This window comes from Megascapheus bottae, chromosome 1 (assembly GCF_031878675.1).
Source record: "Megascapheus bottae isolate mThoBot1 chromosome 1, mThoBot2.hap1, whole genome shotgun sequence".
Lineage (NCBI taxonomy): Eukaryota > Metazoa > Chordata > Mammalia > Rodentia > Geomyidae > Megascapheus > Megascapheus bottae.
The window spans coordinates 3,813,458-3,826,488 of NC_143509.1; the positions used below are offsets into that span (position 1 = coordinate 3,813,458).

Below are 13,031 nucleotides of genomic sequence, written 5' to 3' on the forward strand. Positions count from 1 at the left end.
CAGTCTCCCGCGGGTCCTCCCTGGGTCCGGCCGCCCCGACTCTGCCCGGCTGAGTCCCGGGAGCCGCCCCGTCGGTCCGGGTTTTCCCCCCAGCCTTGCGCACGGCCCCAGCTGGCTGGGAATGGGCGGCCGCCGGGGCCTGGGCCTCTGCTCGCTGCTGGCCACGCTGCAGCTTCTGCCCTGGACGCTGGCCGGTGAGCCTGGAGGGAGAGGGACAGGATTTTGGGGGTGCGGATGGGGCAGATGGGGGGATACATGGAGGCCTCGCGAGTTGCATGTGAACACGATGTCCAATTCTGGCTGATGGGCAGGTGGGACAGCGTGTGTGTGTGTGTGTGTGTGTGTGTGTGTGTGAACAGGACCGGGAAACGTGTGGCTGTGTTGACAGGAGGAGAAATGAAGGTGTACCTGGCCCCGTCGTTCACACTTGCAATCCTCAGGAGGCTGAGATACAAGGATAGCGGTTCAAAGCCAGACTGCTATCTCCAGTGGACCAGAAGAAGTCAGAAGTCCCAGGCTTCTCATCTCACAAGTGAAGTTGTGGCTCAAGTTAGCAGAGTGCTGGCACTGAGCAGAGCCATGTAATCGTGGTTACCCAGGAGGGTGAGATTGGAGGATAGTGGTTCGAAACCAGACTAGACAAGAGGATCTTATCTCCAGTGAACCACAAGGAGCTGGAAGTGGTGCGGTGGCTCCGGTGGTAGGGCACTAGCTTTGAGTGAAAGAAGTTCAGGGTCAGGGTCCAGGCCCTGAGTTCAAGAGCCAGGACTGGCACGGAAGGAAGGAAGGAAGGAAGGGAGGGAGGGTAGGGTGGTAGCCTGGAGTTGAAGAGCTAAGTGTCTAGGCCCAGAGTTCAAGTCCTATGACCCACAAAAGAAGAAGAAGAAGAAGAAGAAGAAGAAGAAGAAGAAGAAGAAGAAGAAGAAGAAGAAGAAGAAAGGAAGGAAGGAAAGAAAGAAAGAAAGAAAGAAAGAAAGAAAGAAAGAAAGAAAGAAAGAAAGAGTGTTACAGGTGTGATTGTGTGGCCTTGTGAGAATCATTGTGGCTGCCACCCAGTGGCGGTAGAAAAGACTCTGATTCTGAGGTTAGGGGCCAGTGGGGGTGTCTGTGTGGGACAATCCAGGGGACCCCCAGATTATGGTTTCACCCCACTCTTCCTCCCTGTCCTCTGCCCGGGCTTGGCCCACGCGCCCTCCCCCCACCCCGCGCTCCCCAGAGTCGCGGTCAGCACCACGGACAGGGCCTCGGGGCGCGGCGGGGCGGGGCGCAGGGCGGGGGCCTCAGGCGCAGGGCGCGGCTCCCCCACCCCCGACCAAGTGTTTTTCCCAAAAAATTTCTCAGGGCTTCCTCCCCCCCCCCACTCAGAGTTCCCAGGGCGGGGGCGGGGGTGGGGGTGAGCGGGAGGGGGCCCCCAGGACGGTGTGAGTCAGAGCTGACGCACGCCCAGCTGTGCACATCTGGCTGGGCTCCCTGCAAGGCTAGGGTTGAGGGGGGGTGGGGAGGGGCGGGTCCGGGGGGGGGGGGAAGAGGTCTCTGTGGCTCCTTGAAGTTGGTGGCATGAAGGATCCCAGATTTCCTCCTAATCTAGAAAGATCCTCGGGAGGGGGGAATCTCCCAGAAGTCAAGGCACACCTGCACGCACGCGGTACCACACTGTCCCCACACTGTCCCGAGTTTCCCTCCAGTGCCGGGAGTGCCTGCCCTGTTCCCGTGCTCGCACGCGCACGTGCTCCTGCCATGGGGACTGTGAGACTCTGGGGACGAGGTGGCCACGCCCCAGACACCCCCAGTCCCTGTCACCTTCCTATGCTTTCAACTTCTCTCCCTCTCTCTCATTGGCTGACACCTTCAGGACCACCCCCTTATGGCCTGCACATCCACTCACACCAACACCCAGCCGTGTGCCCAACCCCACCAAACACACACATCCACTCACACCAACACCCAGCCATGTGCCCAACCCCACCAAACACACACCATAGGCACTGGGTTCGCATGCATTGCAGGATGCATCAGTTGGCCCCTCCCCATTCTCCCTGTATCCAGGCACCCACACTTGTACAATCTCATCCACACACACACCTCCATTTATTTATTTGTTTGTTTATTTATTTATTTATTTATTTTTGCCAGTCCTGGGCTTGAGCTCAGGGCCTGAGCACTGTCCTTGGACTTTCTTAAGGCTAGAGCTCTACCACTTGAGCCTCAGCACCATTTCTGGCTTTTTTCTATGTATGTGATACAGAGGAATCGAACCCTGGTCTTCGTGCATGCTAGGCAAACACTCTACCACTAGGCCAAACTCCCGGCCCCGACACCCCCATTTATATGTCCACACCTATCTCTGCTCTGTCATCTCCCTGGAAATGGAGATCCTAGCCTCATCCCCACTTGCTCCCTGCTTGCCACCCTTTGTGTCTTAGACCCCACCCACCCAGCATCTCCCCAGGGATTTGGCCAGCACAGGAAGAGGGTGCATGTGTGCTTGTGTGGGTGTTGCGGGGGGTAGGTCCTTGAAAGACCCCCCCCTCACTCCGCAATCTTCCAGCCCTGCAGGCAGAACTCAATGCTTCTAGTGTGTTCTCTTTTCCCTTCGCCAGCCATGGAAAGAAAGGCCAGTCAGTTCCCCAAAGGTCACTACACAAGGGACAGCAGACTGAAGCAGGAGCTCTCTGGGTTAGATGCCAGGATGGACTTTTGCAATGGGAATGAGCCATGGCCCCGGGAGAGACCCCGTTTCACTGTATAGAGGCTGGGGTGGGGCAGGGTGAGACACAGAGAGCTCTGAGCCTTCCCCTGTCCCCAGCCTGGAGGAGGGACAGTTGGGTTGATTTTTCTGCTCCCCCCACTGCCCCATGGGAACTGACCCTTGTGGTCTAGAGAGCCTGGGAGTCCAGATCTTTAGCCCTAGAGGGCTGTAACCCAAATACCTCTTGCATAGCCCGGCCACAGAGCAGGCAATTAAAGATGGGGGTAGGGCAGAGAAAGATTCAGACAGTTAAACACATGTTGAGAAGTAGGGCACTGGTGGCTCATGCCTGAAATCACAGCTACTCAGGAGGCTGAGATCTAAAGACCACAGTTTGAAGCCAGTCCCAGGCAGAAAAGTCTGTGAGATTCTTTTTTTTTTTTTTTTTTGCCAGTCCTGGGCTTGAGCTCAGGGCCTGAGCACTGTCCTTGGACTTTCTCAAGGCTAGAGCTCTACCACTTGAGCCTCAGCACCACTTCCAGATTTTTTGTATGTATGTGGTACCAAGGAATCGAACCCAGGTCTTCGCGCATGCTAGGCAAGCACTTTAACCACTAGGCCAAACTCCCGGCCCATCTGTGAGATTCTTATCTCCAATGAAGCGCCCAAAAGCTGGACATAGAGCTGTGGATAAGTGGTAGAGTGTTATCCTGGTGCTCAAAAGCTCAGGGGCAGCACCCAAGCCCTGAGTTCAAGCCCTACAGCATCAGAAATGGAAAGACCAGTCACAGAGGGTGGATTCAGGGCTGGATGCAGAGAACTGAAAAACAGGAATAGAAAATGGGACAGATGGCTGGGAAGGTGGCTTAGTGGTTGAGTGCTTGGCTAGCATGCACGAAGAGCCCTGGGTTCAATTCCTCAGTGTTGCATATACAGAGAAAGCTGGAAGTGCTACTGTGGCTCAAGTGGTAGACGGCTAACTTTGAACAACAGAAGCTCAGGAACAGTGCCCAGGCCTGGAGTTACAAGCCCCAGGACTGACACAAAACAAACAAATAAAATAAAGAAAATGGAACCGAGATGGCCTGGGGTGATGGCACCTGTCTAGAATCCCAGGAATGTGCCAATCAGGAGGACTGAAGTCCTAGGCCAGTGGAAATACAAAGTGAGTGACACCTCATCTTGATCAAGAAATCGAGTGTAATTGGTTTCACACTTGCAGTCCCACTTCTACCAGGAGATAGGGATAGGAGGATTATCATCTGAGGCTGGCTCTGGGGCAAAAACTTGAGGCTCTACCTGCAAATAGCTGAAGAGCAAAAGAGCTGGGTGAGTGAGGCTCAAGTGCCGAGAGAGAGAGAGAGAGAGAGAGAGAGAGAGAGAGAGAGAGAGAGAGAGAGAGAGAGAGAGAGAGAGAGAGAGAGAGAAAGAGAGAGAGAGAGAGAGAGAGAGAGAGGGCGCACAATCAGGGCCTGTAGCCAGAAGTCTGTGGAGTTTGGAACTAGAGACTCCTGGCACAGAATGAGCTAGGATGGGGGTCTCCATCTGAGCCTTTACCTCCCCCAAATGTGCCCCCCCTAGTTCCACTTCCAGTGGTGAGATCAGCAAAGCCACCCCTCCCCACCCCGGCTGCAGGGCGGGGGGGGGGGCAGGGGTGAGATCATGACAGATTGGGCTGAATCTAACTTCTTGCCAAGAGGCTGGGTCAGGGGGTTAGTGGGACAGTTGGCTGAGGGTGGGGGAGGGGACAGGGGCTTGGGGCCCAGTGGGGGCTCAGGGGAAGCCCCCACCTGCCCCCACCCAAGCCATATGGTTCCATTTAACACTGTTCATGACTGCCCTGGGGTGAGGCTTGGATTCAGATTGGGTTGGACCACATCAGTGTCTTCTTTTTCTAGATTGGGAGAGGGAGAGGCTGGAGATGATGCTGAGTTGTGAGCAGGCGGGGGGGGGGGGGGGTGGGGGGGTAGGGAGAAAGCCATTTATTGTGGATGTTCACAGCTCAGAGAGTGACAGAGTCCCAAGGGAGAGGTCAGAGGAAGGAAGGAGAGAGAGACAGGGAGAAAGAAATCAGGGGAGAGGACTACATAAGACTACACAGGGGGTGGGTACCAAACAAGAAGTTAGCCTCTAGGCTGGGCAGGCTGGCATTCTCCTGTCATCCCAGCTACTCGGGAGAAAGAGACAGCAGGACCTTGAGTTCCACGCCAGTCTAAAGTTAGTGAAACCAAAATCAACATCAAACCAATAGAAGCCAGGCAGTGGTAACTCATGCTTATAATCCCAGCTACTCAGGAGACTGAGATCTGAGGATCACAGTTCAAAGCCATCCCAGGCAGGGATGTCTTATCTCCAACGAGCAACATCAACAACAACAAAAAAAAGAGCTTAGAAGTGGTGCTGTGGCTCTAAGTGGTAGAGCATCAACCTGGAGTAGGAAAGTTCAGAGACAGCCCCTGAGTTTAAGCCCCTGGGACTAGCAGAAAAACCCAAAACAAAACCAAAGCCAAAATCAAAGGGGTCAAGAGATTCCAAAGAAAATCAGGGGAGGCGGTGCCTGGAGCATGGAGGCCCTCGGGGTGGAAGAAGGTGGTCTGAGGCTCTTCAGAGGAATTGGAGGTCACAGGAGGAGACTCCAAGGGGGCGGGGAATGAACATCACAGGTCCCCTTCCCTTCCCCCCTCCGTGGGTTTCCCCTGGCAAAGAGGCTCCTGGCGGCCAGTGCGGGGGAGCAGGAAGAAATAAAGGGACAAAAGTTTGGCTCTGGGGCTCAAGCCAGGAAGTTTTGATTCATTCTAGAACTAGGTCAGCTTTTTTTTTCTTAAGTTTTCCTCACCAAAACCAAGAGGAAAAAATAAATAACAAGGAGTCAACAGACTAATGTAGCCCACACATCTGTGATTTGGAGCGGGGGGGGGGGGGGGGGGGAGGAGGAGAGTATGTTTTGAGTCCTAGGCCTATTTGCTGTGAGTATGTATGAGTGTGAGTGAGTGTGTGTGTGTGTGTGTGTGTGTGTGTGTGTGTATGTGTGCAAGCGCACACGCTGGTCCTAGAGCTCAACCATTTGAGCCACAATTGGTTTTCTAGTGCTTTCACTGGAGATAAGAGTCTCACAGCCTTTTCTGCCTGGGCTGGCTTTGAACCTTGGTCCTCTTGAGCAGCTGGGATCACAGGATTGAGCACCAGGGCCCAGCCACACTGCTTCTTTCCCGCTCATAATCATAGGGTCCCGGGCTGGGTTCTAACGACCCCATCCCGCCCTGGTTTTCTCTCTACAGCTGAGCCTGTGGATGTCTTGGAGGTTCTCGGTGTGCGTGGGGGCCAGGCTGGGGTCCCTGAAAAGCCTGGCCTGTGTCCCCACAGAGTTCCAGAGGGTGACCGTGCATTCGGAGTGAGCAAGACCGGTGTGTTCAGTGTCCCTACACTGGAACTCTTCCCAGGTGAGTGTGGGCAGGAGGAGGGACCGGAAGTGGGCTGGAGAGACATGAATGTCACTTGGGGCCGGGGTGGGGGTGGGGGGGCATCTGACCTGTCCCCCTTCATATCCCTTTTCTCTCTCCTTGCACCCAGATGGGCAATTCCCTGAGAACTTCTCTGTACTGGCCACTCTGCGGGTCCAGTCGGCTGGTCACTCTGTGCTTCTGTCTGTTTATGATGAAAAGGGTGCCAGGCAGTTCGGGCTGGCACTGGGGCCAGTGCTGGACTCTGCAGAGGCCTCCTGGCCTCCCCTCCCTCCACCCATCAACCTCACAGATGGCAGGTAAGAAGATCAAATGGGGTCCCCAGGTTGCCACTGGGTGACACAGCCCTGTGTGGAGACTACCCCCCCCCGCCCTTGCAGGTGGCATCGTGTAGCCGTCAGCGTGGATGGTGATGTGGCCACATGGGTCGTTGACTGTGAGAGTCAGCCACCTCTGACAGGACGGGGTCCTGCGTTTATCAGTACGGCTGGACGGACTGTGTTGGGGACCCTGGAGGTTCAGGAAGAGAGATTTGAGGTAGGGAGCTCAGAGTTGAGGGAAACTGAGGCAGAGGGTGGCTTTGAATTTTTGTTTGTTTGTTTGTTTTTTGGGTTTTTTTTTTGGGTTGATCATGGGGCTTGAACTTCAAGCCTGGGCATTGTCCCTGAACTCTTCAGCTCAAGGCTACTACCCTACCCTTTGAGCCATAACACCATTTCCGGTTTTTGGTGGTTAATTGGAGATAAGAGTCTCATAGGACTTCAGTGCTGGACTGGCTTTGAACTGCGATCCTCAGATCTCAGCTTCTTGAGTAGCTAGGATTACAGGTGTGAGCCACTGCACCCGTTCAGAGTATAAATATTTTGTCCCACCTATCAGGAAATATATGGCAACCTTCTTAGTCACCTTCAGAAGCTCTGAGAAGGAATTGCATCCAGGCCACATCCAACATCTGCCCTGCATGGATGCATTTGTCCCTGCCTCTCAGGCTGTGCTGAGCAGAGCCCTTATCCCAGATGGGCCTCTAGATGTAGAGGATCCAAGTTCAAAGCCAGCCTGGGCAGGAAAAGTCTGTGAGAGTTTAATCTCCAATGAACCACCAGAGAACTAGAAGTGGCGCCATGGTTCAAAGTGCTGGAGCGCTAGCCTAAAGTAAAAAAGTTCCTCAGAGACGGCGCCCAGGCTCTGAGTCCAAACCCAGAGATGGGCACAAAAAGAAAGAAAAGACTGGGGTGCACAGCCCTGGGACTGGGCTGGGGGCCACCTGTGACTTTCCCCTCTCCCCATCCTCTGTCAGGGGGACATCCAAGAGCTTCTGATAATCCCAGACCCCCAGGCAGCCTTCCAGACCTGCAAGCTGTACCTCCTTGGCTGCGAACCAGAGGATCCCTTAACTGCAGGGGTGAGTGGAAGGGGCTGCTGCCCTACTTGGAGTCTCCCCTGACTCTGGTGCTCAGGCAGGAGTGAATCCTGCACCCGTGTGCCCCCAAAATGGGATGGAGGATTCTCGATCCCAAACGGGGAAGACTTAACGATTAGCCAAGGATGGATAGATCCTGCGTGACCTTCTTTACTTGGGGTGCACCAGGCCTGAACATGGTACTCTTTCCAGACACCCCAGAATAAGCCAGAGACCCCAACCCCCCCTCCTCGACGCAAGGGGAAGGGGAAAGGGAAGAAGAAAGGCCGTGGTCGCAAGGGGAAGGGAAGGAAAAAAAACAAGGAAAACCTGGCCCCAACTTCGATGCCCGCAAGTGCCTTGGAGAAGCAGGTAAGGCCCCTGCCAGCCTCGAACTCCGCGGGTCTCTGACCCCTCCTTCTAACCTTGGTCCCTAGGTCTTTGGCTGCTGAGTTCTGGGTCTCTCTCAAATGATGACTGCACTCAAGGAGGTCCCCATTTCAACCCAACAGCCCAGTAATAATGTACCCCAGTTTATGCTAAGTACAAGAGAGGAAGAGAAGGGAGAATCATGGGTTGCGGGCACGGTTCAGGTGGTAGAGTGTCTGCCAAGGAAAGAAAGTATCCAATATCAAGTTCAAGTCCCAATTTCAAACCACCCCTCTCCCCCCCCCAAAAAAAACTCACGGACCAGACTACCCAAAGAAAAGCACAAAACCACAAGATCCTTCCTGACAAAACAGCTAAAGCAATAAGTGGCTTGGCATTGTCAGGCACTGGTGTCTCATGCCTGTAACTCTGGCGACTCAGCAGGCTGAGATCTGAGGACAACAGTTCAAAACCAGCCTAGGCAGAAAAGTCCATGAGACTCCTATCTCCAAGAAACCACCAAAAAGCTGGAAGTGAAGCTATGACTCAAGTAATAGAGCTCTAGCCTTGAGGAAAAAAGAAGCTCAGGGACGGTGCCCTGGCCCTGAGTTCAAGCCCCTCTGGTGTTATTTGGGTTGAGGGATCGTTGGTTGTCCCATGAGTCAATTCCAGATCTTCCTGTCCCAGAATAGATACCAGAAGCCATCTGCTTCATCCCAGTCCCTTCCTCAGCTCTGAACCCCCGCTTCCCAGGTCTTCATCCCCTGCCCCCACTTCCTTCCACCCTGACCACTTTTGTAGCTGTCCAGGCCGGAAGGCGCTGACTCTTTGTGGCCTGGCTGGCTGATCACTGAGCTCTGTCCTGGGAGAGGCCATGGGGTTAGTCTGCCAGAAATCTGGCTCTGAGATCTTGGCCTTGATCTCTGTGGGCTTTGGAATTAGCTAGGCTCTGCTCTATGGCCCAGTCCTGCTCTTCATTCTTGCAGCCCAACTGGCCACCAGGGAGCCCATATGTATATAAAGATATAGTTGTTGTTGTTCAAGTCCCATGACAACATGGGACTTGCCCTCAGGGCCTGGACAATGTCTCTAAGCTCTACCACTTTGAGCCACAGCACCACTTCCAGTCTTCTGGTGGTTCCTTGGAGATAAGAGTCTCATAGCTTTTCCCACCCAGGCTGGCTTTGAACTGAGATCCTCAGCTCTCAGCCTCTTGAATAGCTGGGACAACAGATGTGACCACTGATGGCTGGATCTCTTACCTGTATTGATCAACCTGACCCCAGATTCCTGATACTTACCCACTCCAGACTTCCACTCTTGTTGCCAACACGGAGACACCAATTCCAATCACGTCTCCAGCTGCCACACCTGTGATTCTCACCACCACTGTGACCATTGGCCAAAACGTTACCATCTTCCAGGTCAGTAGTACATGGATTGTTCTAGAAAGGGAAGACCCAGTTCATGGGGGGAAGGGGGTTGGCATAAAGCAAAAGATCAAAGCAGGCCTGCCCCTACCTTCTCATGGGGAAAAGGACCCTGAAAGCAGAATTGGGCTAAGGACCCCTGAGATTGACACAGCCGAGGAGGATGAAGAAGGAGGGCGCCCGACTATGCTTCCGGAATTCCGAGCAGCAGAGCAGCCATCCAGAACTGAGTTCCAGATCTTTCCTGTAAGTCTGAGATGGGGGTGGGGTGCTCTGCAGATGAACACCAGGGGAAAGCAGAAAAGCAGCCAGGAAGCCAATTGGGGACAGGCGCCACTTGGGTCTTGCAGCTGGAGGTGGATGAAAGTATATCTGTGATGGGGACCATTGCAGAAACTGAGTTCTTGGGCCTTGTGGCATGGCACGGGGATCTCAGGCCAAGCATGGTAGTGCATGCCTGTAATCCGAATTACTCAAGAGGCAGACGTTGGGAGGATTGTGGTTTGAGGCCAGCTCAGGCAAAAAGTTAGTGGGATCCCATGTCAACAGGCACGCTGGTTGTGATGGCCTGCACCTCTGGTCCCAGAGACAAGAGGGACAGCGGTAGGCAGATCCCAATTTGAAGCAGGCTAGGGCAACATTGCCAAAACCCCTGAATGGATATGCCAAGCTAGAAAATTCCAGAATTCACGGGAGGTGGTGAAAGCTGCGAAAGCTTGGAGCTCCTCAGCAGAGAAGAGAGATGGTATTTTTAGCCAAGGTGCTGGAGGAAATGACATTTCTTGCCTTGATGTTGGACAGAGGGTGAGGTAAAGAGCCTGAGTGCCTGTCCAGAATCAAGCATGGTTTTAACTCATTCCTCCTCACCGGAGACACAGACCGTTCACCATGCTGCAACTGGCCATAGGCTTTGACTAACTTGGCCAAATCACTGACCTGAATGAGGGCCCTCAAGAGGTCACGCCCTTCACCTGGATGTAGCCCTGCCTGATTGGTGGAGGAGATGGAGCTCGATGCCTATTGGCTGAGGAAAGGATGGGATGCAGATAAAGTGGGTGGGTCCTCTGTGTGGAAGGGCGGCGCTGGCTCACATCTCCTCTCCTTATTCCTGTTTCTAGGGCACTGGTGAGAAGGGAGCCAAAGGAGAACCGGCTGTGGTAGAGCAGGTGAGGGGCAGGGGCGATCTGCAGTGGTAGAGGGGCTCACTTGGACAGGGGGTCATACCTGTTTCTCTCTCCAGGGACAGCAGTTTGAGGGACCTCCAGGAGCTCTGGGACCACGAGTGAGTAATGACCACATTCCCTTTCTTCCTATTTTCCGTTTCTGTTTGGAGACAGTCTTCCTAGGTACCTTAGGATAGCCTGGAACTTATGATCCTCTTACCTCAGCCTCCTGAGTGTGGGGATTACAGGCGTGCGACACTGTACCTGGCTCTTTCATGGCTGAGAGAGGGGAGGAGTATTTAAGCCTTTGGGGACTGGGGTATAATATTGCCTGGGTATTTGATGTCCAAAGAATGAATGAAATTAAGGGTTGAGTTCAGTGTGGAGTTCAATGCTGGTATGACCCAGTGTATCTGAAGGGTTCAGGAATTCCTGAAAGCTGCCTGTGTGGGGGAGGGGGGAGGGGGGTCAGAGGTTGGTTGAATTCAGTCTAGCTCAGATTTTGCATCTCCTATGACTTTTGTTTCTCTGATCTCAACAGGGGGTGACTGGCCCCTCAGGACCTCCTGGCCCACCAGGATTTCCAGGGGACCGGGGTCTTCCGGTAAGAGACTTCCCCTGTGTTTTTTTTCCTTAGCAGGGGATGAGATGTCTGGCTGGGATCTTGAAGTTTTGAGCGTGAATGGGAGGGGCTGGGCCTGGGGAGACCATGGCAGGCCTGGCACTGATTTCCCCCCCCCCCCCTTTTGATTACTCCTATCTAGGAACCATCTCTCCAGTTTCTTGAACTCAGGTCTTTTTGTTCTCATTTGGCTTTTGGCTACTGGTGCTCTACCACTGGAGCCACAGTACTTCTTCTGTTTTTTGTTTTTGTGTTTGTTTTTTTGGTAGTTAATTGGAGATACTTAATTCAAGTCTCATGGATTTTCCTGCCCTGGTTGGCTTTGAACCATGATCCTCAGGTCTTAGCTTCCTGAGTAGCTAGAAGTACCCATGTCAGCCACCAGTACCCTGCGTGGAGCTTTCTCTCCTTGTCTCTTTCTCTCTCCTCCTCTTTCTCCTCTTGCTTCCTGGTCTCCATCTTTCTGCCACTGATTCCCTGTGTATCTTTTCTTTTCCTCCCTCCACCCATGTTTCTCTCTTGGTCTGTCTCTCAGGGCCCCGCGGGCCTTCCTGGGATTCCTGGCATTGATGGGGTTCGAGGCCCACCAGGCACTGTAATCATGATGCCGGTAAGGAGGAAAGCAGCAGGCCCAGCGGTGACAGGGTGGGGAGTGTGACAGTCTGATGTGGGGGAGAGAAGGACTCTTGCTGCGTTCCTCACCAGTGATTTCTCTTAGTTCCAGTTTGCAAGTGGCTCTCTCAAGGGACCCCCAGTGTCTTTCCAGCAGGCCCAGGCCCAGGCGGTACTGCAACAGGCTCAGGTGTGTGTGTGTTTTCAGGGGGGTGCTGGGGGGACTGCATGTAAGCGATGACAGCAGGAAGGAGAGCAGAGGGCTGGCCGGAAGTTGGGGGGGGCACTTCGTCCTCCTAAAGAAAACTGCCTTGGATTTCCATTGCTATACACAACCCCCTGCTCCCCCAGCCCCAGACCCTTGATTCTGAGGGCTGAGAGGCGGAGGGGCGTGGTGCTCCCCCCTGCTGGGCAGGCCCCAGCTGAGGGTACCACAGGCCTTCCTGGGGGCCTCACTCCTGTGACCCGCACTTAACCACCTCCCAGGGATAACGTCTGCAGGTTCCACTCACAAATCTGGGCGGGGGATCTTGAGGGGACCCACAGAAGCACCTCTGTTGGGACTGTTGGGGAGCTCAGGAGAGACTTGGGGCTCTGTTCTCTCTGTCTTTCCAGCTGTCCATGAAAGGCCCTCCTGGTCCTGTCGGGCTCACCGGGCGCCCAGGTCCTGTGGTAAGAGGGTGTGTGTCTGGGGGACGTTGGTCCACAGAAACGGGGCTCCCCCCTCTAACCGCACCCCATCTCCTCCTCCTGCAAGGGTCTCCCTGGATATCCAGGCCTGAAAGGGGATTCTGGAGAAGCAGGGCCACAGGTGAGGTCGGGGGGTAGGGTGAGTGGGGTGCAGGTCTGCCCCCTGGAAGGTGGAGGGGGACCCCATGGGGGCATGCCAGAGATGCTGGGAACTCCTGCACTTCCTACAGTGACCCACCAGACATCTGTCCTCTGCTCTACTCTCCCTCTTGCCCCTTCCTCCCTTCTCCTTCCTGCTTTCCTCCCTCCTTCCCTCCTCCTCTCCTTCCCTCCTCCTCTCCTTCCCTCCTTTTCTTTCTCTTCTAGGGTCCCCGAGGTCTGCAGGGCCCCCCTGGGCCTCCCGGCCGAGAAGGCAAGATGGTGAGTAGCCTCCTGGGTCACCATGCCACCTGCGCAGCCCCTAGTCTGTCCCATGGTGCTATCTGGGGGTCTTGGGTCTTGGGTCAGTGGTGGGAGCAGAGCACCGGGCTCTGGGGTGCAGGCTGGTGGAGTCTGGAGGATGTGGTGGGGAGAAGGCTCAGCTTGTGAGTCCAGGT

General features: G+C 54.6%; 1 protein-coding gene across 2 annotated transcripts in view; it reads left to right on the forward strand.

Annotated features, from left to right (window-relative positions):
• Window positions 1-13,031, forward strand: part of Col5a3 (collagen type V alpha 3 chain) — a 40,361-nt gene continuing 27,330 nt past the window's right edge. Inside the window, exons 1-16 of one of the 2 annotated variants that reach the window (XM_090337721.1) lie at window positions 1-194; window positions 5,968-6,129; window positions 6,260-6,449; window positions 6,531-6,687; window positions 7,448-7,552; window positions 7,763-7,921; window positions 9,229-9,342; window positions 9,448-9,594; window positions 10,467-10,514; window positions 10,589-10,630; window positions 11,053-11,115; window positions 11,669-11,743; window positions 11,852-11,935; window positions 12,361-12,417; window positions 12,503-12,556; window positions 12,802-12,855. In XM_090337721.1, coding sequence (XP_090193847.1) covers window positions 122-194; window positions 5,968-6,129; window positions 6,260-6,449; window positions 6,531-6,687; window positions 7,448-7,552; window positions 7,763-7,921; window positions 9,229-9,342; window positions 9,448-9,594; window positions 10,467-10,514; window positions 10,589-10,630; window positions 11,053-11,115; window positions 11,669-11,743; window positions 11,852-11,935; window positions 12,361-12,417; window positions 12,503-12,556; window positions 12,802-12,855 — 1,584 coding nt within the window. In that variant the 5' untranslated portion in view covers window positions 1-121. The remainder of the gene's footprint in view (window positions 195-5,967; window positions 6,130-6,259; window positions 6,450-6,530; window positions 6,688-7,447; window positions 7,553-7,762; window positions 7,922-9,228; window positions 9,343-9,447; window positions 9,595-10,466; window positions 10,515-10,588; window positions 10,631-11,052; window positions 11,116-11,668; window positions 11,744-11,851; window positions 11,936-12,360; window positions 12,418-12,502; window positions 12,557-12,801; window positions 12,856-13,031) is intronic. The other variant, XM_090337725.1, reaches the window with a different exon arrangement.